Raw genomic sequence first — 23,023 nt, forward strand, 5'->3', positions numbered from 1 at the left:
CTGGATTTCAACTGCTTGGGCAACATGTGCGTTTGTTGTTTTTTTGTCCAAAAGCCACCAAACAACCTTACAATTGTCTTTCTGTCCCTCAGACACCCAGGATCCACAGAAGGACCAACGCTGACTCCAACCAAACTCTGTGATATGACATTTCACCCGCACAGATAATAAATAATACCTGAGCCGCCATTCTCCAACCACCTCTGCATGTCTCCCATTCACTTTCTAAAGCACTTCACCTTATTAATCTGTGTCTTTGTAAAACAACTGACCAGAATGGACCCTGAGATCAGCCTTAACTTTGATAAGTAAATTACTCAGAGCAGATGTCTTCCTAATTCACCGTGTGCCTGCCATGTGTCAGCTTTGAACGGGTTCTTAAATTCGTCTTTGATACCTGGGTTGCTTGTTCTTAAATGTGTAATCAAACCTAATCCTCTTGTTGTGCTTTTTGGTGTTGTCCCTGAAGAGCCGCAATTACCTGCAGTAAAACACACTGCCCTTGACTTTGAATCCTCTTTTTTTTGCCAAGAGGAGCGATTCCAGTTTAGTAGAAAGAGACTGCCCCACCCTAACTGGTTTATAGACTTAATGGAGCACATTACGTTTTTTGAGTACCTGACGCACCACATGTAGATCAGAGAATAAGGTCAACAAAGAGGGATTTTTGGGGCGTTATTTGACAGATGGACCATATAAATCTCTAAAGAGCACATTTCATCTAATTTGCTTTTCCCTGGACAGAAGCCTAATGCTCTTATTTATGCTGCTTTCTTCCAGATTTTGTCTCCTTTTCTCATTATTCAGTCCAATTGTCTATACGTCTGCTGCCTGCACATTGTGCAAACTCTCTACTGTAAATCTTAACATTTTCCCCAGTATATTTCAGTTGCTGTCTAAGCAGCAGATGGGAGATGAATCCATCAACTGTCCACTATTGTCATCAGCTGTCATTTTTCTGATCTCACATCACACATGAACGCCAATAAAAATGTTTTTGATAGACTTTTCTGACATCTCGGTGTCCTCTCTTCTCTCATGCTTTCTCCTCATCCTCCTCCTCACTGTCATTAACTCCGTCTCTCCTTGCAGCCTCTCCTCCCTCTTTCTCCTCCTCCCCGTCCTCTCCCCCCTTCGCTTGTCCTCCCCAGAGGGCCATGATGCAGCAGCAATGGACTTTCTCTGAGAAGAGGAGGATTATATGCCATATGTATACACCACAGCCACTTCTTCCTTTTCTTTTCATTTTCTGTCTCCCTACCCAAATCGTGTCTCTCTCTCTCTTTATCTACCTTTTTTCTCTGCAGGAGCCCGATGTCAGCCTCGTCCTGTGAGCTACAGATTAGGGGAGCATGGGAGCAGGCGCCCTCCTCCTCCTACCTCCACCTCTATTTTCCTTCACTGTCCCTCCTTTGCCCCTCATCCCTCTCTCCTAGGACTGTAGCCAATAACAGTGTTGGGGTCACTTATGTTAATTACAGCATTAGTGCAACTGGGAAAAATTTCTGCAAAACACACACACACACACACACACACACACACACACACACACACATTCCTGGAGTGCACGTGAACAGTTCACACACAACAGAGTCAGTGAGTAAGCATGTGTCACTGAAGCAGTGTGTGTGAGAGCGAGCAAAATAATAGTTTCAAAGACAAGGGAAATGGAGAGAGTGAGGAAATGTCATGGAGAAGGATGCCAGGCGCACGAAGGAGAGAGGAGAGAGGAAAAGGTGGCGAGGGAAAGCCAGTCGGGAGTGTAGATGAGAAATGACTATGGCTATACCTTTTACTAAATACAATTCATTCACAATACTACATCGAGAACGTTGTTCACTTTAAAAAACATTTCAGGGATTTCAGTCTTCCACACTATAGCTACAAACATGGAAATTTCACACTGTCAATCGACTGACCTTTCTTCCATTGTGACTGTGAGAAGTGAGACGAGAATATAAGTAAAATCTCAATAATATGTGGGAGGGAATGATAAAAAAAAAAGAAAACAGCTGCTTCCCCTCCACCTGAACGAATAAATGAGCTACAGAAAACTCAGTAGCCTGCACTTTCAGTGAGGACTGCAGCCATTAGTCCACCAGGGAGTGAATGTCAGCCACCTAGGACAGCAGTGTGTAGCTGAAGTTGAAAGATGCCGTATGAAAATGCTACCACACATTAAAATGCGTTGCTGTTCTGGCAGCACTGTGCGCTTGATTAGGGAAATCTGATGTGAAGTTTGGAGCATTTTCACACCTTCTTTTGTTTTCTTGTTTTTCTTCACCTTTGCTGGCTTTGCTGCTCAGTTTAGCTGAGCTCAGCAGAGAGAAGAGAAGAGAGGAGAAGAGAGTGAATATTGCGTTGCTGAAAAGAAACCATCCACCCCCTCTTTCTTCTCTCCGTGTCTCCCCTCTGCCCATCCTGCCCGTCTATCCGTCTGTCTGTCTGCCATGCACACAGGGTCTATTTATGGAAAGCAATGTCACTCACGCAACACCATCAGATAGCTTTCCCCCTGCCCTGCACATTGCTCATACATCATTAACATTCTCCACGACCCCAGCATGCACACGCACGCACACACACACACACACACACACACACACACACACACACACAAGCTGCACCGCACATGACATGCTGCCAATCAACCAGTACAAGACAATGCAGGCAAATGGCTGTACAGCTGCACACTTTATGTACTTAGACATCAAGCAAACTAAACACCCAGTAAGAGCAAACATGTACAACATAAATGTTCAGTCTTTTGTTATTCAGACTGTTGATTATTTTTATAGTGAAAAACACAATTTCTCAGAGCCTGAGGTGACATCTTCAATCTTAAATCAATCAAGTTTTGTCTTACCAGTGGCCAAAAGCCCCATGATATTCACTTAACAGAGAAAAATGGGAAATCCTCAAATTTGAGAAGGTGAAACTGACAAATATTTGGTACTTTTGCTTGATAAATGAAGTGAAGTATTTACTAATTATTCAAATTTCTGGCAATTCATTTTCTGTTGATACATTAATTAAGTGATTTATCATTTCAGCACAATTACATTTTTAATTCAAGAGTCAGGACAACAATATTTGCCATCACACTTAAAGGAATAGTTCTCGACATTTGGGGAAATAAAATTCGCTTTCTTTCATTTCGTATGTTGAAAGAGAAAATTGATATCACTCTCCTGTCGTACAGTAAATATAAAGCTGCAACCAGCACCTGGTTAGCTTAGCCACATGTTAATACTGTTTTTCACAGATTAAACAAATGAGGTAGGTTAGCCATTGAGTGTTAGAGATGCTAATAGGGACAGAGCCGGGCTAGCTGTTTCCCCCAGTCTTTGTGCTGAGCTAAGCTAACTTGCTGATGGCGTTAGCTTCATATTAACCATACAGATGCGAGAATGATGTTGATCTTCTCATCTAAAAGGAGGGTCTCTACAATCAAAAGGCTTTTGCCTGTTCTGTCCTATAAAATAGACCTAGCCATCTATCGAAGCTAGGACCAGCAATGGTATGTGTCAAAATGTAATATTTGCAAGTGACTTCCGAGTGCAGCTATTCTTTCACTTAAACAATTGTCTCGGTAGTTTAATTACAACTTCTGTGTAGGTATACGGCAGGTTTTAAGTGAATATAATTCTTCAGTTCTCTTCTCACCTTCAGCAATTTTGTGAATATCTTTGGAGATGCAGATATTTTCAAACCTCAATTTTGAAAGTTCTACTAGTTTAATGTGTGTCGAGGTGTCAAACAAGGCTTGTGTGTGTTTGCATACGAGGGAGAAAGGAGAGAGTGATGAAAACATAGAGAGAGAGAGAGAGAGAGAGAGAGAGGAGAGAGTGTGTGTGTGTGACCTCGTCAGCCTCCGAGACAGCCTTCAGAGAACAGTGATGACAGGAGGAATTAGTGAAGCAACACAAACCAGAAAAAAATAGCCTCCTCTCCTCTCCTCTCCCCTCCTCTCCTCTTCTCTCTACTAACACAACATTTGACATCTGCGCAAGTACATTGTGTCAGAAAAACTCTGTGAGTGCGTCCACAGCATCAGGCAGAGCACGAGGAGTTAACAACCCGAGCATGGACATATGGGACGGAGGCAGAGAGACAGAGAAGGGAACACATCTGGACAGGGATTAGGACAGCTAAAGAGGCTAAAAAAGGAGGAGGAGACAGAAGGATAGGCTTAGCGATGGATATGGGAGGGGTGAAGGGGCTTGTCAGGGTTGTGTGATGGGTGAAGGTGGGGGTGGGTGAAGGATGAAGTCAGCGAGAAAGTTATTTTTCTTACTTGAAAGAAACCTGGGGGCATGGGTCCTCCTGGCATGCCATCATTGGGTGGCATGTTTCCCATCACTGGACTGGGGGCAGCGGCCGCACTCTGAAAAAAGAGCAAAGAAAAACAGTATATTTTCAGTAACTGGTGGAGCAGAGAACAGTTGTGGAACAAAACAGCAATCAGCAAGGTGTTAAAATAATTCTGTGTTTGCTGAAAATAATGGAAAAAGTGTTTAGAAATTACTTCCCAGAAAAACCTCCAAGTCTGATTACACTCCCTGAATTTCTGGACACAAATGGAGCAATTACCGATAACTGATGAAGATATGATTATGTGGTCAGAGAGATAAATTATCTGATGAAGGACACAAGACTATCTTGTGAAGATGCAGATTTAGGGGCGACATAAAGCCTTCTGCTCCCACAACTCATTTGTGCGATGCAACAGACAGCCAAATCGATCGTACCTTCTCAGGACTGTAGCTGAACTTGAAAATGAGGCGAGAAGCTGTCAGTTGCAGACGGTTATGAACAGGAAGAGTCATACAAATGAACAACTCATGTTTCTTTCTCAAACACGTAGCAGACAAACTGTTTTCAGACTCGTTCTCATTTGCTCTACTTTACTCCATTCCTCTCTATATGCTTCAAACTGGTGTGTTGACCAAAAAACTGTGTGACAATGTGCAAACTGTACATTTGCACAACTCTAATTGAGCAGTGTCAGTCCCTAATATCAACACTTTTTCAGTGCTGATATCAAAACAACAAATACATCAATAGCCTTACAGTACTTTATTTTGAAGAATATAGATGTTTTTCTACAACACATGTTTATATTAATTTTATATAAAATGTCAAACATCTGATTTCCTTTCAACATCATCTTTGAACCGGACCATTCTGGTCAGTGTTCAATGTCAACTTTCAGCACATTTTTTATACCACCTCATGCCCACCTCCATAATTTATAGGAATTTCTGAAATTCCAAGCACTGATTTAGTCCCACTTCTCACTGATGCAAAATTTTGATTTATACAACAGCCTTCATTCCTGCATGCAACCCCTGTTTGAATATGGCCTCTAAACATATTTCTGGCAGTATTTCCGTCATCTTTGCTCTCAGTTATGATGATTTTCAACCTCAGGGGAAAAGACAGATGTGACAATTGCTGCTCTGCTTTTCTTCTCGGGCGGTGAGGCTGACAGTCGGTGTTTGGTCATGACTGCTTTGTCAGAGCTCGATATTCACACATGGCCAGAGCGGTGAGAGAAGGAAACGAGAAAGTACCAATGAGGACACATTTTGACTGTGGAGCAAAACTACATGCTACGGGATGTTCCCAACATTGGAGAAGAGGGATTATAAAGCTACAAACCCCCTTCTGTGCTGATGCAATGTCCTCAGAGGAAAGACAACTGTACTGGTTGTATGTTCAGACACTTAAAGCAACCTGTCTTCATGTTTTCAAGTGACTTCTTATGGTTGTGTGAATAATGACTGTCCAAGATAATTCAAATAGCAAAGGTAGAATGAGCTTAATGTTGTTCCACTCCTCCAAGGGTCTGGGTGGGCATAAAAAACAGCACCACGCACTGAGGTTTGGTTTCTTCTTTTCTGTGACCACAGTCTTTCCCTCACGTTAGCCAAGTAGTTTTAGTTGCCGGAACATAACCATAACTTCACCATAGAGGCGGAAGATCAGACAATGCTCATATGAATGATTATGTTGATTACTTTAGAGGACTTGTTGCACAATCACAGAGGGACCAAGGAAGCATTAATAGTTGTAATATCCTGGTTTCACCTTCATAAAATCTGTTCTCTGCTGAACAATCATAGACACACACACACACACACACACACACACACACACACACACACACAGTGCTCTCCTCCTGCCCCTCCCCCACTGTAACTAGAGCTTCACTCACTTCCAGAGCAAACAATCCCTCCATCCCTCGGCTGACCGGCATGGCCCAGACACCAACTAACAGACCCCGGGGCCAGGAGGCAGGACACACAAGCATACATGCACACACACACACACACACACACACACACACACACACACACACACACACTGCACTGGTAAGAGGGTGTGAATCTGTGGACTCTCTGAACAAAACATAAGAGACTCAGAGTGTGGACATGGACATCCACTGGAGTCAGACACAAGCATGAGGAGACAGAGAGACGAACAGACAGAGAGAGAGAGACATTTAAACAGATGGAGCTGGCAAACAGGAGAGAGAGAGATGGAGAGAGAGAGAGAGAGAGAGATGGAGAGAGAGAGAGACAGAGATCTTTTAAAGGGTGATGCAGTCGGACAGTGAAGAACAGTCTGCTGAAGTGTGTGTGTGTGTGTGTGTGTGTGTGTGTGTGTGTGTGTGTGTGTGTGTGTGTGTGTGTGTGTGTGTGTGTGTGCGTGCGTGTGTGTGTGTGTACTATGTCAGTTACTCCCAGCCTCGACAGTTGACAAGCATAGAGAGGAAGAAGACAGGGGGATCTAGAGACAGCTAACTTGCTGGCAATGCCCCCAGCACCACAAAGTTATGAATGAGTTTTATTCATCACACACAGTCTACTGACAACAGATGCAGCCTCATATATAAGTCAACATTTCACATATGAAGGCAGGTCATCAAAATAAACATTGGGTTTGGATTAACCCGAATAAACGGACATTAACACAGCTGATACGAGCTGATATTTAGGGTCCTTGAGGCCTGGTGGTCTGGGATGTGTGCAAAGTGGTGGCAATGACCACCAGTTTGATTCTGGCTGGGGTCCTTTGTTACATCATCCGTTATCAAATTCAGGCTCAAATGCCAATAAATTCAGACAGACCCTGTCCAAATCATATTCATTCTGATGGAGCTGGTTCCCACTGTATCGTTGCTCTCAGGTGTGTGTGTGTGTGTGTGTGTTTGTGTGTGAATATGTGTAATACCTCAGTGGATCTGGGCAGGCCCGTTATCAGGTATGGTTATGATCATAATCACTGTGAGATATAAAATGTGTTTTTGGAGTGAAGATGGCCCGTGTGAACCGTGAAGTGCAGGGAAAAAGTGAAATGTGTCGCTTTTCAACGACAGCTGTAGTTACTCTTCTCTCTCTGTTTGGTCTACTGGGGTCTACTGGGATGCGTCTGTCTGACTGGATCCTTTTTTTAAAACATTTATTTAGGCTTGTCTGGGTTTGTTTTCCACAGGTGTGTCCTGAGTCGTCAAGCATCTGTATAGTAGACGTACTAGAATGAGAGTGAAATTGGTTTGATGGATGGAGCAACTTTGCGCATTCTCCAACAAACACAGTGCAATTTAAGACACGTCTGACCCCAACCGGACCCTAGAATTATGAGCTTGTCAGACAAAGGGGAAGCGCAAACAATAGGCTAAACGCTTTATATTTGCACACACGCACAAATGCAAACATATACACACAGTTAACCAGAGAGAGAGAGAGGGAGAGAGGTGGAGAGAAAGAGAAAAGGAGGATAGAAATGAAAATGAGAAAGGAAGAGAGAAGGCCAGAGATGGCAGGATGAACGGTAGGGCATCTCAGGGAGAGGAGGAAGAGTGAATGGAAGTGGTGCTGGCATGTAAGTATGTGTGGCGAGTGTGCGGTGTGTGTGTGTGTGTGTGTGTGTGTGTGTGTGTGTGTGTGTGTGTGTGTGGCTGCCTGCCTCAGCCAGCCAACGAGGCTCCACAGTACTCAGGTGAAGCAGCAGCAAAAGGCCCCTTTTCCTAGTTGCCATGACAACCCCGACCTCAGCGCCTGCTCTCCAGTGCCCATTAAAACCCTCAGGCCGTCAATCATCAGCATGGCCAGGGAGCAGAGAGAGAGGGAAAGAGAGAGGGAGAGAGAGGGAAGGAGAGCGAGAGAGAGAGCAGTAGAGAGAGAAAAAAAAATGAAAAAAGAAAGAGAGAGAAGACGAAGGAAAAAGAAACAGAGATGGAGTTTAAAGCAGCCTGTGGCTTTTGATAGCTGCCCTGTTTGCCACTGCTATCTCCCTCTTTTTCTCTCCCTCCGCACAAACAAACCTGATACACAATACCTGCACAGTGTTAACTCCTCACACACTCCTCCATCACACTCCTCCGCCTCCATGAAAGCATCCACTAAAAATCAGGCTTACATTCCATGGCATTATCTTTGTTCATTTCAAACGAATCTTTACATGAGCTATCTTCATTCTAGCTCATGTTTAACTAATGATCCTGCTTGTTCCAGATGTAACATCTTCAGTCTTAATTCTGCATCCGTTCCAGAGGGTTTTCGCCGTATAGCTCGGCTCTGATCTGTACGTATTTAGTTAATGTTTAAAGGGTTAGTTTGGGTTTTTGAGAGAATTACATTTTTCCTACTTGCCCAAGGAGGGGCAAACTCATTGAAGCCTTTTTTATGTCTCCGTGAGCAATTTGAAGACAAGTTGAAAGGTGTGATCTCAGCTTCATGAATGTCTATTAAATCAAAGAGCAATCGTTTTAAAGGAATAGTTAGATATTTTGGGAAATACGCTTTCCTGCTGAGATTTAGATGAGAAGAATGAAGCCATTGATGCGGGAATACTTCTTGGTTGGGAGCTTGTCGTTTTTACACTACAGATTAAAAAAAAAAAAAAAACCCATTTACAGTTTTTATGCTAAGGTAAGCTAACCAGCTGCCAACACGGGTCTTCTCATCCAACTCGGCAAAAAAGCATTTCTCAAATTGCCAAACCATTCCTTTAAAGAATGAGCAGTTATCGTCTCTCAAATCGTCTTTCTTGTTTTCAGAGCTGTCGTATATATATATTATATATATATATATATATATATATAATATAGAACAAAGCACATGTATGGTTGGGAAAAGACTAATTAATAAAGTGACACACCTGAATTTTGATAACAAATCAGTTTATGCTCAAAATATTGTGAGCTAAGGTATCTTACTCTCATAAGCTCTCAACAGTCTGCATATTCAAACTGTATGCAGAGCCATTAACAATGCATCTACTGTACAGTAAAATCCCTCTGTAGTAAGGCATTTTTATTTGTGATAATTTCCTCTAACAGAAGGGGTCTGCTCTCCTTTGGCCCCCGGTTGTGATCCTCTTTAGCTCTATGGCGGAGGCTGGCTAGCAGGTTGGCTGGATGGCCCACAGACAGTGAGTGAGAGGCTCTATCTGTGCGGTGATCAGACCTCGGCTTCCAGGGGGTAATGGATCTGCTGTTATCTGGGTCCAGACAAGCAGGCCAACACACTGCTACCTGCTGGCCACAACAACACTGATCCCGACCTGTTAGTGCTTGTGTGAGTGTGTCTGTGAATATGTGAGTGTGTGCGTGTGCAAGAGCAAGAGTGTGCAAGAGCTCAGCCTGACCAGTCTGTCCTCTTCAGCAACCCCCACAAAAAAAAAAAAGGAAAAAAAAGAAACCACAGACACAGACACACACACACACATTGTCTCTGTGTATCCGTCATACACAGGAACACATAAAATCTTAAAAGTCCATATGGGCACCCTTAGTCTCTGAGCACACAAGTTCACACAAGTTCACACAAGTTCACACACACACACACTCACACACACTCACTTGCCTTAAGTTAGCTGTGAGGACACGGATTGACCTAATGCATCCTTAGCCCATTACCCTAACCTTAACCATCACACATAAATGCCTAAACCAACCTAAACTTTATTCTAATCTAAACCTTAAAACCAACTCTTTACCCTCAAACAGCAGCTTGAAGTTGAGGACCAGCCAAAATGCCCTTACAACCAAACACATGAATGTACACAGTCACACACACACACACACACACACACACACACACACACACACACACACACACACACACACACACACACACACACACAGTCCGGTCCAACTCTTTCATGAGCTTACATTATTCACACAACGGCTCTCTGTGTCTCTTTCATTCCTCTGTTTATATCTGCTTCTTCATTCTCTCTTTTTCTCTCTGTCTGCTCCACAGCTACACAACAAAGCACAAATTGTGAATAGTGCTGAAAAAAAACAGACAGGTGGAAGCTGTTAATGTAAAGAACTTGTCCTTGATGTGCAACGCCTGCGAAGAAAGAGTGAATCTTAATCAGAAAAAAACACTGATACTTCTGTTAAAGCTGACGTCTGTGCAGGAATAAGCAGGGATATGTAGGTACAGATGTGTTCATGCATGAATGGTTACGCCATTGTGTGTCTATATGCGTAGTATCTGTGGCTTGTTGACTGATTTGCAGTCAATCTGTTGGTTTCATCAGGCCTGCAATGCTTTACACATCTCTGTAATCTCCATAACCAAACCAGGAATTCCTCTCCACACCTCTCCTGACTGTCATCGCCGTCAGCCTGTCCTCCCAACTCCCCCATTTGTCCTTCTGTCACACCCCTCCTTCTCCTCCTCTCCCCTCAGCTTCAAGTGTTCCAATAACTGTCAGTGAAGTCAACTCTATAAAGATTAGAGGAGAGGCAGGAGTGTGTAAGCAGGGCTGCCGGCCGACAGACGGGTCTAATCGATGGAAGACGGAGAGCTACGGTGCTGCTCTGCCAGGAACCCAACTCTGAACCCTGTGACATGGAAATGCCCTCGATGGCAGAAGCCGCTCCCTGTGCAGGCATGTACACACACACACACACACACACACACACGCACACGCACAACAGGTATGCAAAAGAAATATGCAAACACACATGGTGAGTATGCATGTATGGGAATGCGATGTACATACAACAGACACACACACAAAGACACACATATGGTCCTCTGGCAGCTGTTATGTCAATCAGGTGAATTAATTACCGGTAAACAAATCTGCTAGGGATCCCCCTACAGAACACACACAAGCCCAAACAAACACACACAGACACATATCCCTCCTCCCCTCTCCGAATCATCTCCTCCCAGCGTCAGGGCCCCTGGAGCCTGGAGCTGCCTCCCAGCTACCCAGGCACTGCTCCGAGCTGCAAACCCAGAGGGAAGCTGCCGTGGCTGGGGGATGTCACCCGGCTCTCCCGCTGCTGCCCTAGAGCACCTGCCCTAACTCCCGCTGCTGCCTCTCAGTCTAACCAATCAACCTATGGCAATTCACACATACTACCTGACAGGAGAGACAACACACTCCTGAGTGCAGATGCCAAACACACACACACACACACACACACACACACTTGTGCACGTATATATGCACACACAAGAGCAGACACCTGAAAAAAGAAACTGCTCTAAAATGAAACAAACAAATGCAGAAACACAGACAATTCTGCTTGTCAATTCGTGCCTCATGTAAACATGATATTGATGTGGTGGCTCTCTGTGGGCTGGATGGCAGCTGACACAATGAATTGAGGGATCCACAACACATGAGAGACAAAACAACCTGAAATAAATAAAGAAAAACATGCAAATAAGAAATTGTTTTTAAATGATTAAAAGTCAGATTTAACTTTTAATGTGCACATAAGAACAACTGTGAATTGATTTTTGAAGGATAATTGTGGTTTATTTCCACTTCAATCCAAAGCAGATTTGTTTACTGTAATTAAGTTTTTTCATCATTCTTTTTGGAAATCACGACACTGAACAAACAGAGTTAAGTTAAACTGAGATCTGGGAGTGTAGGATTTTAAAACACCTCCAGTCTGGCAGTAGCTGTCAGTTAGAGGCATCCAGCACAGCTTACAAACCATCTCCCTGTTTCAACTTTGACCTCTGTACTTGCTGTAGTTGTGCACAGTTTTTGTGACCGGTAAATCTGCAAGGGTGGCCTTGGACTTGAAAATGGTGTCCGTTACAATTTCTCAGACAGTTCATAGACTAAAATGCTCAATCATGAAAATAATCATTAAATCAACTGATTACTCTTCAGTTGCAGCTGCAGTACAATGACCAGACTGCTGAAACTAGGAGGAAGGGTTTAACGCAATACTACTCAGAGCTTTATGACTTAACTATAAGGTAAACAAAAGTGACACGCACATGCATTAACTGTGTCAAAATATGTACTGATGTAAAGTAATTTAATACCTGGCTTCCTTACACACACACACACACACACACACACACACACACACACACACACACACACACACACACACACACACACACACACACACCCACACACACACCCAGAAGCCTTTATTGGCGGTGTCGGTAGTTAATGACCAAAGGTTGGCGATGGCCTGCTGCTCGCTCTGGTGACCCTTTCTAACACAGGTCCCCCCTGCTGGCACTGCTCTTTAATTACACACACACACACACAAACACAAGTGCACATACACACACCGATATGCAGCCCCCGCCCCCTCTGCCCGTGGTCTTTCACTCCCTCATTAGGCAGTTGGTGTTGGGTGGAAAGCCACAAGAGAACCAGAGGACAGGTTGTCATGATGACGCTTGTCCACACACGCACGCACACACACACGCACTCGCACGCATGCACACCTACGCACGCACACACGCATGCACACACACACGCACACACACACACTTTGAACGAAAGAGGCATACATGCACTCAAAGCTATATGCCTAATTGAAGATTATTAATGCTGCTAATTAGGGAATAATAGAATGCTTGGAGCTTGGTGACAAAACCTGATTTTAAGAATACAGTAGAAGAATGAAAGGTGTGTAAGCGTTTGAGAGAGAGTCAGGGAAAATGATTTTATCATGCTCTATCTCCCTCTTGTCCTCTGAAATAACTGGCTGGTGTCAAGTTACCACAGCTCTTGTTCACTGATTCTATAAGATGAGTCTGTATCCAGCAGGGCTTCAGTCACTGCGCCGCTCTGCGGGTCAGAGAGGGCTGCAGATCAGGACGTAGCAGGTAGATCATCCCCCGAAAGGCCACTTCACAGGTGAGGGCACGCACCAACACCGAAAAGCACCCTTAAACATTTTTGACAAGCTGCAAATGATGATGTGTGTTGCATTTCCAGGTGTATTTCATGGCTTTTTAGGCCAAATGTAAATTAAACGTCTCAAAGAGTGAAACATGTGCAGTAAGTGCCCGGTTACAATCAATAGGATAGAATAGAATAGAATAGAATAGAATAGAATCAAAGAGCAACCTTATCTTGCATCAGCTGCCCTGTTACACCATAGTTCGACAATCATACAGGCAGAAATCCATTGTAAAAGAAGCACAGATAAGTTCTGCTCAGCCTCCATAGACCAGAAGGCAATGCAGCCAAAAGACATGTCACATTTTGCCAACCAGGCCAGATGCTCACTATTTTCAGCTACAAAACCTCAACCTCCCCCACCGCTTTCACTGTCACTTGCACTCTTGCCTCCTACACATAAAAAAAAAAAAAAAAAAAAAAAAAGGAGAAAATCAACAGGTTCACGGCTGCTGTCTCGGGATTGAATATCATTCTAGGAAAAGTTGAGGGAAAGCTGGTGCAACAAAAGGTATGTAAATAATAAACAATCCATCAGCTAAAAAATATGCCAGGAATGCACTGAACATCTCAGACTGATGATAAATAACAGCACTAGGATCCAATAGTGGAATTCTCCTTAAAGCACCAACACATCCGATGTAAGTGCACACATATACACGCACTCAAGTATATGGACACACTCTCAGACACCCACACAAACTCATATAGGTGTGTATGTATATGCACTACACACTACGACACTTACCGGGTGAGCAATACCAGCTGACATTTACATCTCTGCAAATATTAATGTGTTTATATGTTCATGTTCCTACATCCTACAAACTGTTTACACTAAATCACAGATACCACTGATATTTTAATCACTACTTACTTATTCATAATTTCATTCTGTATGTTTAAATATTTGCTAGATCTCTGTCTCCTCCTCTTCCTGCTCTGCATTTACAGCTTAGCATATTAAAGAATATTTCTCATAACGATAAAATAGAGTAAGACCTGAGGAAAATGTTAGAACGATTTTGAAAATGGCAATTAGAGTGAGCACAGAGGAAGATGATAATCTGCAGAATTTTTCATTGATCTCAGGAACACCTTAGGAAATAATAATATAAATACACATATAACACATGAATGTGACAATAATACTAGAAAAATATTTTCATTAGACAGACGCCAGAGTTCCGAGTGCGGGTGCATCAAATCTGCACGTTTGCAGGGAACACAACAGCCACAAGAGAAACTAGCACATAGAGCAGTGGTGACACAAAGTAAATAAACTGAATGGTGAAAGCTACTAAGTTGCTCCCCTTTTTGATAGGATAATCTTAGTGTCTCTGTGGACATAGAACGTGTCATGTTGAGGACATCCCTGTGATCAGACAGACTTAAGCCGTGCGTGAAAAAAAACTGCAGCCATTTCATTTATTTGTATGTGGCCAGTCTTGGCGACGCCGTGGAGTGCCAAAACAACCCCGTGTTGTTTAGGCAAAAAAGTTTAACCTGGCTCAACTTTTGCCATCTTGCAAAATGTAGAGCTGCTTTCAGCAATGAATGCCCACAAGGACACTGACCATGTAATTGCTATGTCTTCTGATCATATCCCGTCAGTGATGTGGTATGTTGCATCTAATGTAATTTTGCACCACAGCAGGGAACCCCAACACAGAATGACCAGGTATCAAACAGGGGTCAGGATTAGTAAATTGAAAACGTGTTTGAATGAAAAACTTGCCAGTTGTTTCATATTTATCTACACTAACCTATTACTTAAGTATAAAAGCTGTAAAGAAACTTTTTAAAACATGGCTCCTACAGAAAATCTTAAACACACGCACGTGTCTGTGCAGGCTGAAAGATGCAGTTTGTCTAACCTACACACTCACTTTCACACTTGCTACTGTTGGAATCTGTTGTAGCTCAAACTTTGCCAAGATTTAATAATATAACATAACACTTTATCAGCCAGACCTCCTACGGGACTATTAAAAATGAAAAGAGTCTCTGGCAACCTTGTTAGCAATATCTACCTCCTCCTTATTCTTTGGCATTCTTTCATATTCTCCCGCTCACTTTTTCTTTTTTTTTTCCCTCTCTCCCTTTTTTTCTCATGTTATGCTCACGCAACTGGATTTTATTTCTGCAGAGCTGAGAAGGTGCAAGATGAAAAGGAGAGGGAAGTGGTGGCACCGTATACTGTGAACATTAAAAAGAGAGAGAGAGAGAGAGTGAGAGAGAGAGAGCAGCCAGCTGAATTACAGTCAGGATGTACACATTCCATAGTGCCTGAAGCAACATGGTGGACCTCAAAGCTGAAGTCAGACGTCTTTAGCTGGAAACAGTAAAAGAATTATCATATATTATCCTGCATAATGTGGTAATAATGAATATGAGCTGAGTACACACACACGCTGAGCAGACTAAAAAGTCCAGTCACAGCTTTCGAGTGAATTTGATTCTGTTTTACTGTAACAATAGATGAACGCCTGCACATTTGACATTCAGTCCAAATTCTCACCCGTCCACTCTGAGCTGAGTTTGTGTGTCCCACACTTATGTTTAGCAACCAACAGAAACAGACCAGACATTTAAAACCATCACACGCCAGTCTGATCCACTCACCCCATTTCTATTTTAGAGTACACGTGTGTCTGTGTGTCTCTGCGTGTGTGTGTGTGTGTGTGTGTCGAGCCAGGCAGGAAGAGGCATTCTCATAGGAACAGTCCTCCTGAGCGCCAGACTTTGGGGGGTTGGGCATGTGAGACACACTCACACTCACAAACACACACATGCAGACACACACTACCCATTTCCATTTTGTATCCCAGAGGCACCACCATGTGGACCACCTCCTCCTCAAAAGTCACAACTGATGCGATCTGAGTCAGATATTTTGATAAATATAGAAATTCACATGAAGCGTCAGCATAAACTGTAAGAATGACTTTCATGTAATGATAAAACACATATCAGGAGGTTAAAACCGTCAGTGAACACAATAACTTAACAAAAAACTGTCTTTGAAGACACTATCTGATCTTCAGGCACATTTTCCCTGAGAATAAGGGGCTGAATTACGCTTATGAGTATAGAACGAAAAATAATGCTTGGGTGAGCACTTCCACACCGACGTGCTTGTAGCAGCAGACAAACACACACGTCAAGTATCTGTTCTCTCAAAACAGTGTTTAGATTTTCACCAAGTCTAATGCCAAGTTTAGCCTATTCAGCTGTCCTGGTCCTGGTCTTGGTCCTTGGGTTAGTCAGGTTCAAGTCCTTAAACCCAGTGGCCTTGAGGACCCAGGAGCCAAACACCACCTAACCCTGTCTCCTCTCAGGCCGGAGGAGGAGGAGGAGGAGGGGGAGGAGGAGGAGGTGAGGGGAGACAGCAAACCGCATTCCCAAGACAATGGACGGTCTGTGGGACTTGCTGAGACTCTGAGGGCCCAGGGGCACATTGAGGAGAAGGAGGGAAAATTGTGGGAGAGAGGCAGAAAGAAAGAGGGAAAGATGTAAAGAAGAATAAGAAAAGCAGTTACAAAAAGAAGAAAGAAAATGATGGTGAATAAAGGGGAGAACAAATGACGAGAAAGAGTGGCCAAATAAGGGAGGACGTGTAAGAGAAAAAGAGTGCTGGCACTGTTGTGGGGAACTGATAAGGAGAAAATGGGATGGGGGGAGTGGGGGGGTTGCTTTAAGTAACACAGAAAAAGAGGGAAAAACTGTTTGACTATTATTGCTATTACTTTGGTTTACGTACGAGCACTTTCAGTTCAGGCAGGTGTGTCAAATGTGAACTTATGCTACATTCATTCCACATCATATGAACCATAAATATGAGCAGCCTATTTATATGCTTCTTTTTCACAGACACTACTCACAAACTGCTTCACAATCAAATGAATAAAATCACATCAAATAATTAAAATCAAAATACCAGATAAAAATACAAGGGGAAAACAGATATAGGACACCAGTTAAAAGCTAAAGAATCCTCATAGTCCAAGGATCTCAAACTTAGTGGAAGACTATTCCAGAGCTTAGGCGCTGGCGACTGAAAGTCAAGCTCCTAGACCTGGGTTTTCCCCAGGAAATTGTTTAAGAGAGGTAGTAAGTAGCTCCCTATTAAATAACCTCCAGTGATACCAATACTAATACACTTCAGTCTGTTCATTAAAAACAAAGTATCTTATTTAACTTGTAGGTGAAACACCACAAAAATTGTATGTAATGCGACAGAAATTGATAAATTTAGGCTACTTTTCCTTTCATCTGTTGTGATTAGAGTGGTAGCAAAAGGGGTAAATATCTTGGAATAATATCTAGGTTATGTCAACATCTTTCCACAACAACAAGTTTCCACTTGAGCTTGATTTATAGTTCTATATTTATGGGTTATAGTGTCAGCTACAGCTGTATGCTGTAGGCTACGCCAAAACTGACACGCACCAAATGTGACCACACACGGGCCTACGGCAGCTATGAAGACACCGTCTTGTGACTGTCTACTTGTGTTTTCTCTGAATAAAGAAAATAAAGAAAGACTCATCAATCTGTATTAATGTGTAAACAGTATCAAACTAAACAAAATCATTAACAGCTTTTCCTTCATCTGAACCCAACTCTAGCTCGAACCTTAACCAAGGAGGGCAACATTATGGAAACACGGTTTGAAAAGAAAACAGACTTTGACACATGACTTGAACACGCCTAGGTTGTAACAGTGGGACGTTTTCCAGTTCTTCCCAATTTGCTCACATTGCATGAACGCAGCATCAGATAGTAGATACCAGGTCGTCAGTGATAAGAGTAATGGAATAGGAGGGTCACTCATCCAGGGGGCAGCTAGCTTACAATCATACCTGCCTGCTTCGTCCCTCCCTGCCATCCCACCTACCTCTGCCAACCCCCCACCCCCACCCCACCCACTGGGAGATAAACTGCCTTGGTACGACCCGCTGACCTCTGGACCACCAGTCGACAGGCTCCCAGAGTTCAGCAGGGCCTGACACACAATGAGATCTGACATTAATGTGCTCTATTTGCATTCTTGCTTCCAGGAACTATTTTGGTTGCCAGGCAGCGTGGCTGATAGCTTGCCATAGCTTGTTGTCAGACACAGCCGTGTCGGGGAGGTGCTCTTTCAAGGATGATTTAAACTTCCATCTCTGTGACACCAGCCTTTCATCCTCTGCACAAGACAAGACAGAGAGCGCGGAGCAGCTAGTTCAACATCCGGCTGTTCAGAGGTCAAAAGAGCCAACACTTCCTGGGTCGGCGCCGCACTGTCACTAGGATGGAGGTTGACAAATATTTACTCTGCAGAAGTCATGTAGAGGAAAGAATGAAGGAGGGGAAGAGGAGGTAAAGATTTCCAGAGAGCACCTCACTTTCTCTTAACACAAGCACGCATGTAGGCAGGCGAAGTCTCACCAGCATCGCCATCAATAAATAAATAGAGGCTGACAGAAATATCCCCAGCATAGTCTCAGCCAGCATAGCACAGCACTGGCACGCACAGAGAGTGAACCAGAGAGGGGACGACAGGCACACAGACTCACACACACACACACACACACACACACACACACACACACACACACACACACACACACACACTGAGACATGGAGATAAAGGCTGGGAGAGATAGCAACACAGAGAAGAGAACAAGAAGGGGGGAAACAGAGCGAATAAAAGGGAAGCATGGAGAAACGGAGAGAAGGTGAAAAAGAAAATGGAGAGATTTAAAGAAAGAGAAAGAAGATTCCTCTGTTCTTTGTGTTTGGTCCGAGTCTCCAGTCAGTAGAAAGGATTAATAGCAGAGGTGAAACATGCTTACTGTTCACTCCTGTTTGGAGGCGGGGGGGTGGATTATTTTCTCTAACACACTGAACGCCCCACATCCCCCTTTTGCCCCCGCCCCATCCAAGTCAGACTCCTTCTTCCCCGCCCCTCACCTCCTCACCTCCACACCCCAACAGACCAGACCAAGCTGTGCAGCACTGCAACACACACCTACATACACACCCAGACACACACACACACACACACACACACACACACACCAACACCCCCTATCTGAGCCTCTGCTCCGTCACTCTGTCTCAACTTCTGGTTCTGATTTAGAAGCAACCTCCTCTCGTTCACTGCTCTCCCCTTCTTCTCTTCAATACATCCCGCTCTCTCTCAGTGTGTGCGTGTGTGTGTTTGTGTGAGTGAGTAAAACTCTGTCTCCTGCAAAATGAATCCACCAACACGTGTGCAAGCACAGCCTGAGACATTTATGCCTCCTGTGTGAGTTGTGGTTACACACACACACACACACACACAAGCACGCACACACACGCACACACACAAACAGCATGCAGCACCCGAGATCATATTCATGGAGACACATGCTAACCGTCTTCAATGATTAGTCTAAATATGCCAGTGATCACAGAACGGCAGGAAGGCCCAGTACACATGGAGCTAAAGACACACACACACGCACGCGCGCACACACACATACACATACACACACACGCACACGCACACACACACACACACACACACACACACACACACACACACACACACACACACACACACACACACACACACATCCCCTCTCCCTCTGCTCCAAAACACACACACTTTTCATTTGCTGTTTCCCCTCTGAGCAGTGCCGGCAGGCTGCCAAGCTACACATAAACATGGTGCATTGCATTTCACAGCCTTTTCTGCAGGTACAGTAATGCAAACACAGGAAAATATTTAAGCCACATCAGCGACCAGACGGAACCGAGACTTCTCCAATTCTGATACTTTTACCATCAAATCACAACAACAAACAATAAAAACATCAGCGGCTGTTGTGCATCCTTACGCTTCAAATTGGAGCAAAGAACCAGATTATATTTCATCTATTAATAAATTGGGAATTGCTAAAATATGTTAATGGTTTTCACTTATATGCAACTTTTTTTTGCCACTGTTTTGTATCAACAGAGCATGGTAGTAAAGACACTACTAAACAATATTTGTACGCATGTCATAAGCTGGAAGCTGCACAACAAAAGCTTTGACTACAGTTCACGCGGCCATAAGGGAAGGAGTTTAGTACGTGTGACGGTCTGGAGTAATACAAGCTAATTCAATATGATTTGAAGAAGAGACTGAAATGAACTGGAAGCAGTGACATGTGTGGCTCATGGTCTTACAAGCATGCAGCCACACATATACACACACATTTATGATTGTATAGAAATTAAGCAGATGTGTGCGCACATTTACACACCTGGACCAGCAGCATGATTATATGACAATGAGAAGATCATTTACACACATGCTTCCACAGCCTTTAACACACACTGGCCTCCTGCTCCTCCTCACCCCTCCCTCTCCTCTCTGCCCTCTCTCCCACCTCTTCCTCTGCTTTCCCCGTCTTTATATCAAACCTGCACATGAGCATGAACAGGCCGCACAGCCCCATGAGGAGAAATGGGGTCGTTTGCCTCTGTTATCTCCTTTTCTCTACACCGCTCCCCCCTCTTACACCCCCTTTTTTCTTTCTACCCCTTGCTTAACTTACTCCCGCTTCTCTCTCTCGCAGTCTTCTTTCTCTCGCTCTCTGCTTCCCCCTCCCCCAACAGCCCTCAGCCAATGGCGTCTGGGTGTCAGGCAGCTCAGAGAAGCTGTTGTCATGGTGACGGGGCTCCTGTCTGTGCTCTGTCCCTCAGGCATCCCAGATCCAGAAAGCAGCATCGTGTTTACGTGAGAGAGGAGAGGAGAGGAGAGGAGAGGAGTAGAAAGGAAAACAGTGCTGGGGATAGATGTGAGAGACAGAGAAGAAGAGGAGGAGAAAGAGATGGAGAAGGGAGGGAGAGAAAACTGCCCCACTTTGACCAGCTTTTGTTCTGCTGTGTTTTCAGGTTTGAAGGCCTCGCATGCATGCGTGTTTATGTGTTTATATGTGTGTGTGTGTGTGTGTGTGCATGTCTCACATGGCCCTGTAGACACCCAGGCATCTCACACCCCTATTCCTGGCACCTCCACCCAATCTCTGACCTTTCCTGGACTCCAGACACACACAGGCCTGACCCAGCACACAATCACAGCTCTTTATATGCCCACACACACACACACACACACACACACACACAGACACACACACACACACACACAGACACACACACACACACACACACGCACATACATGCACACACACACACACACACACACATTCAACCAAGATCATGTAACCAGCCCAAAACACTTGCACCTGGTGTGGCCTAAAATAAGGTCCCCAGGCAGCCATGTCGCAGGGTGGCGCAATGATGACAGCAGCTCGGAGGCCTGTGTTAACCACTGTGCCACTGAACAACACACACACACACACACACACGCACGCACGCACGCACGCACGCACGCACGCACGCACGCACGCACGCACGCACGCACAAACACACAGCCTAGCTCATTTACTTCTAGGGTGCATTTGTTGCTGATTGGTCGATACCATCATCTGTGCCCTGACCATGACACTTGCAGCAAGGGGGTTTACTTTTATACATTTTAATGCTGTACAGTGCGTTTGTCTATTCCAATAGAGCAGGTGTTGAGTAGCACCCCAGGCCCTCCCTACTGTATAATGAACCCCGTCAGCTCCTGTATCTGTATCAGTGGTGGCCTATTGCTCTGTAGTCTACATACTTGACTTTTTCTTCCTTTTCACAGGACAATCCAGCACATTAATTGCAAGGTAAACAACTGAAGAGGAGCGTCCCCCCTACAGGAGTCCTTTTCCTCTCCTCTCCTCTTCTCCCTCCCTCCTGTTCCTTCCTCTCGTCTTTTCTGAGGCGAGGCTGGTTAAGCCCCCCTTCAGAATCAGAATCTGGACAAGCACCAGTTGGAAGCTAATCCGGCTCGCCGACTGGACCCCTCCTCCGAAACGGCACAGCAGGGGTGGACTGATGAAAGGAAGGCTGATATGAGGGACATGAAAGGCATTGTAGAGGCAAACAGAGCTGCAGACACAGCCTGCCTCAGACCCCCGTGCTGTGTTCAGCACTGTACAACAAGCCATTTAGGACATTAAAACAGCACAACATCGCCCGAGTCATTTTGTAATTCAAGCTCAAGGCTGATGTCCAACTTTATCGTAAGTGGACATTTCTTCTCTGCTGCTACTTGATGCACAGGTTAAGTCACTAAACTACGTTCACACTGTGTTCTAACAACTATCAACATCCTGTTTGCTCAAGGCCGAACCTCTTGACTGAAACATTACATTTCACTCACAGTCAGTGCATTGCCACAACAAAATCAGCTTCTACTGGAGGAAAAAGCCCGTATGAGGGAAAGGCCTCGAGGCCATGCTACATGATTTGTTTTTAGCACAACTGTCCTGTCAACAGTCAAAATAAACTAAGTATTAGAAAAGTTCATTTTTAATTTGAGAAGGTTGCTCCAAAATGGACCCAGCGCACCCAGTAGTGTGTGTGTGTTCCTCAATTGAGTGTGTGTTTAAAAGCTGGAGGGACTCTGCATGTGTGAACTCATGAGTGGAATTTCCTTTGTGGATGGGGAGAAATCTTGTTTTTGTCCCCCGGCTTTTATAGTTTCACTTTTCAGTTTATCCACTAAAATCTCTCTAAACAATATGTTCTTATTGTCCAGCTGCCAAAATTCAAATGAGAGAATAGAGCAACTGATTTTTTTTCTAGTCTTCTTTCTCTGCCCTGAGTTTTGCCTCTCAGGCTACATGGAGCCCACTGTCCCGCCCCATGATCGATGAGACAGAGAGATAGACTACAGACACAACTGGAAGCTGGAACA

General features: G+C 44.2%; 1 protein-coding gene across 2 annotated transcripts in view; it reads right to left on the reverse strand.

Annotated features, from left to right (window-relative positions):
* Positions 1-23,023, reverse strand: part of LOC111232146 (single-stranded DNA-binding protein 3-like) — an 83,537-nt gene that overhangs the window by 18,940 nt on the left and 41,574 nt on the right. For both annotated transcript variants that reach the window (XM_022759518.1, XM_022759519.1), the window contains exon 5: positions 4,298-4,387. In XM_022759518.1, coding sequence (XP_022615239.1) covers positions 4,298-4,387 — 90 coding nt within the window. The remainder of the gene's footprint in view (positions 1-4,297; positions 4,388-23,023) is intronic.

The sequence above is a fragment of the Seriola dumerili genome, unplaced genomic scaffold (assembly GCF_002260705.1).
Source record: "Seriola dumerili isolate Sdu_G_001 unplaced genomic scaffold, Sdu_1.0 BDQW01000322.1, whole genome shotgun sequence".
NCBI lineage: Eukaryota > Metazoa > Chordata > Actinopteri > Carangiformes > Carangidae > Seriola > Seriola dumerili.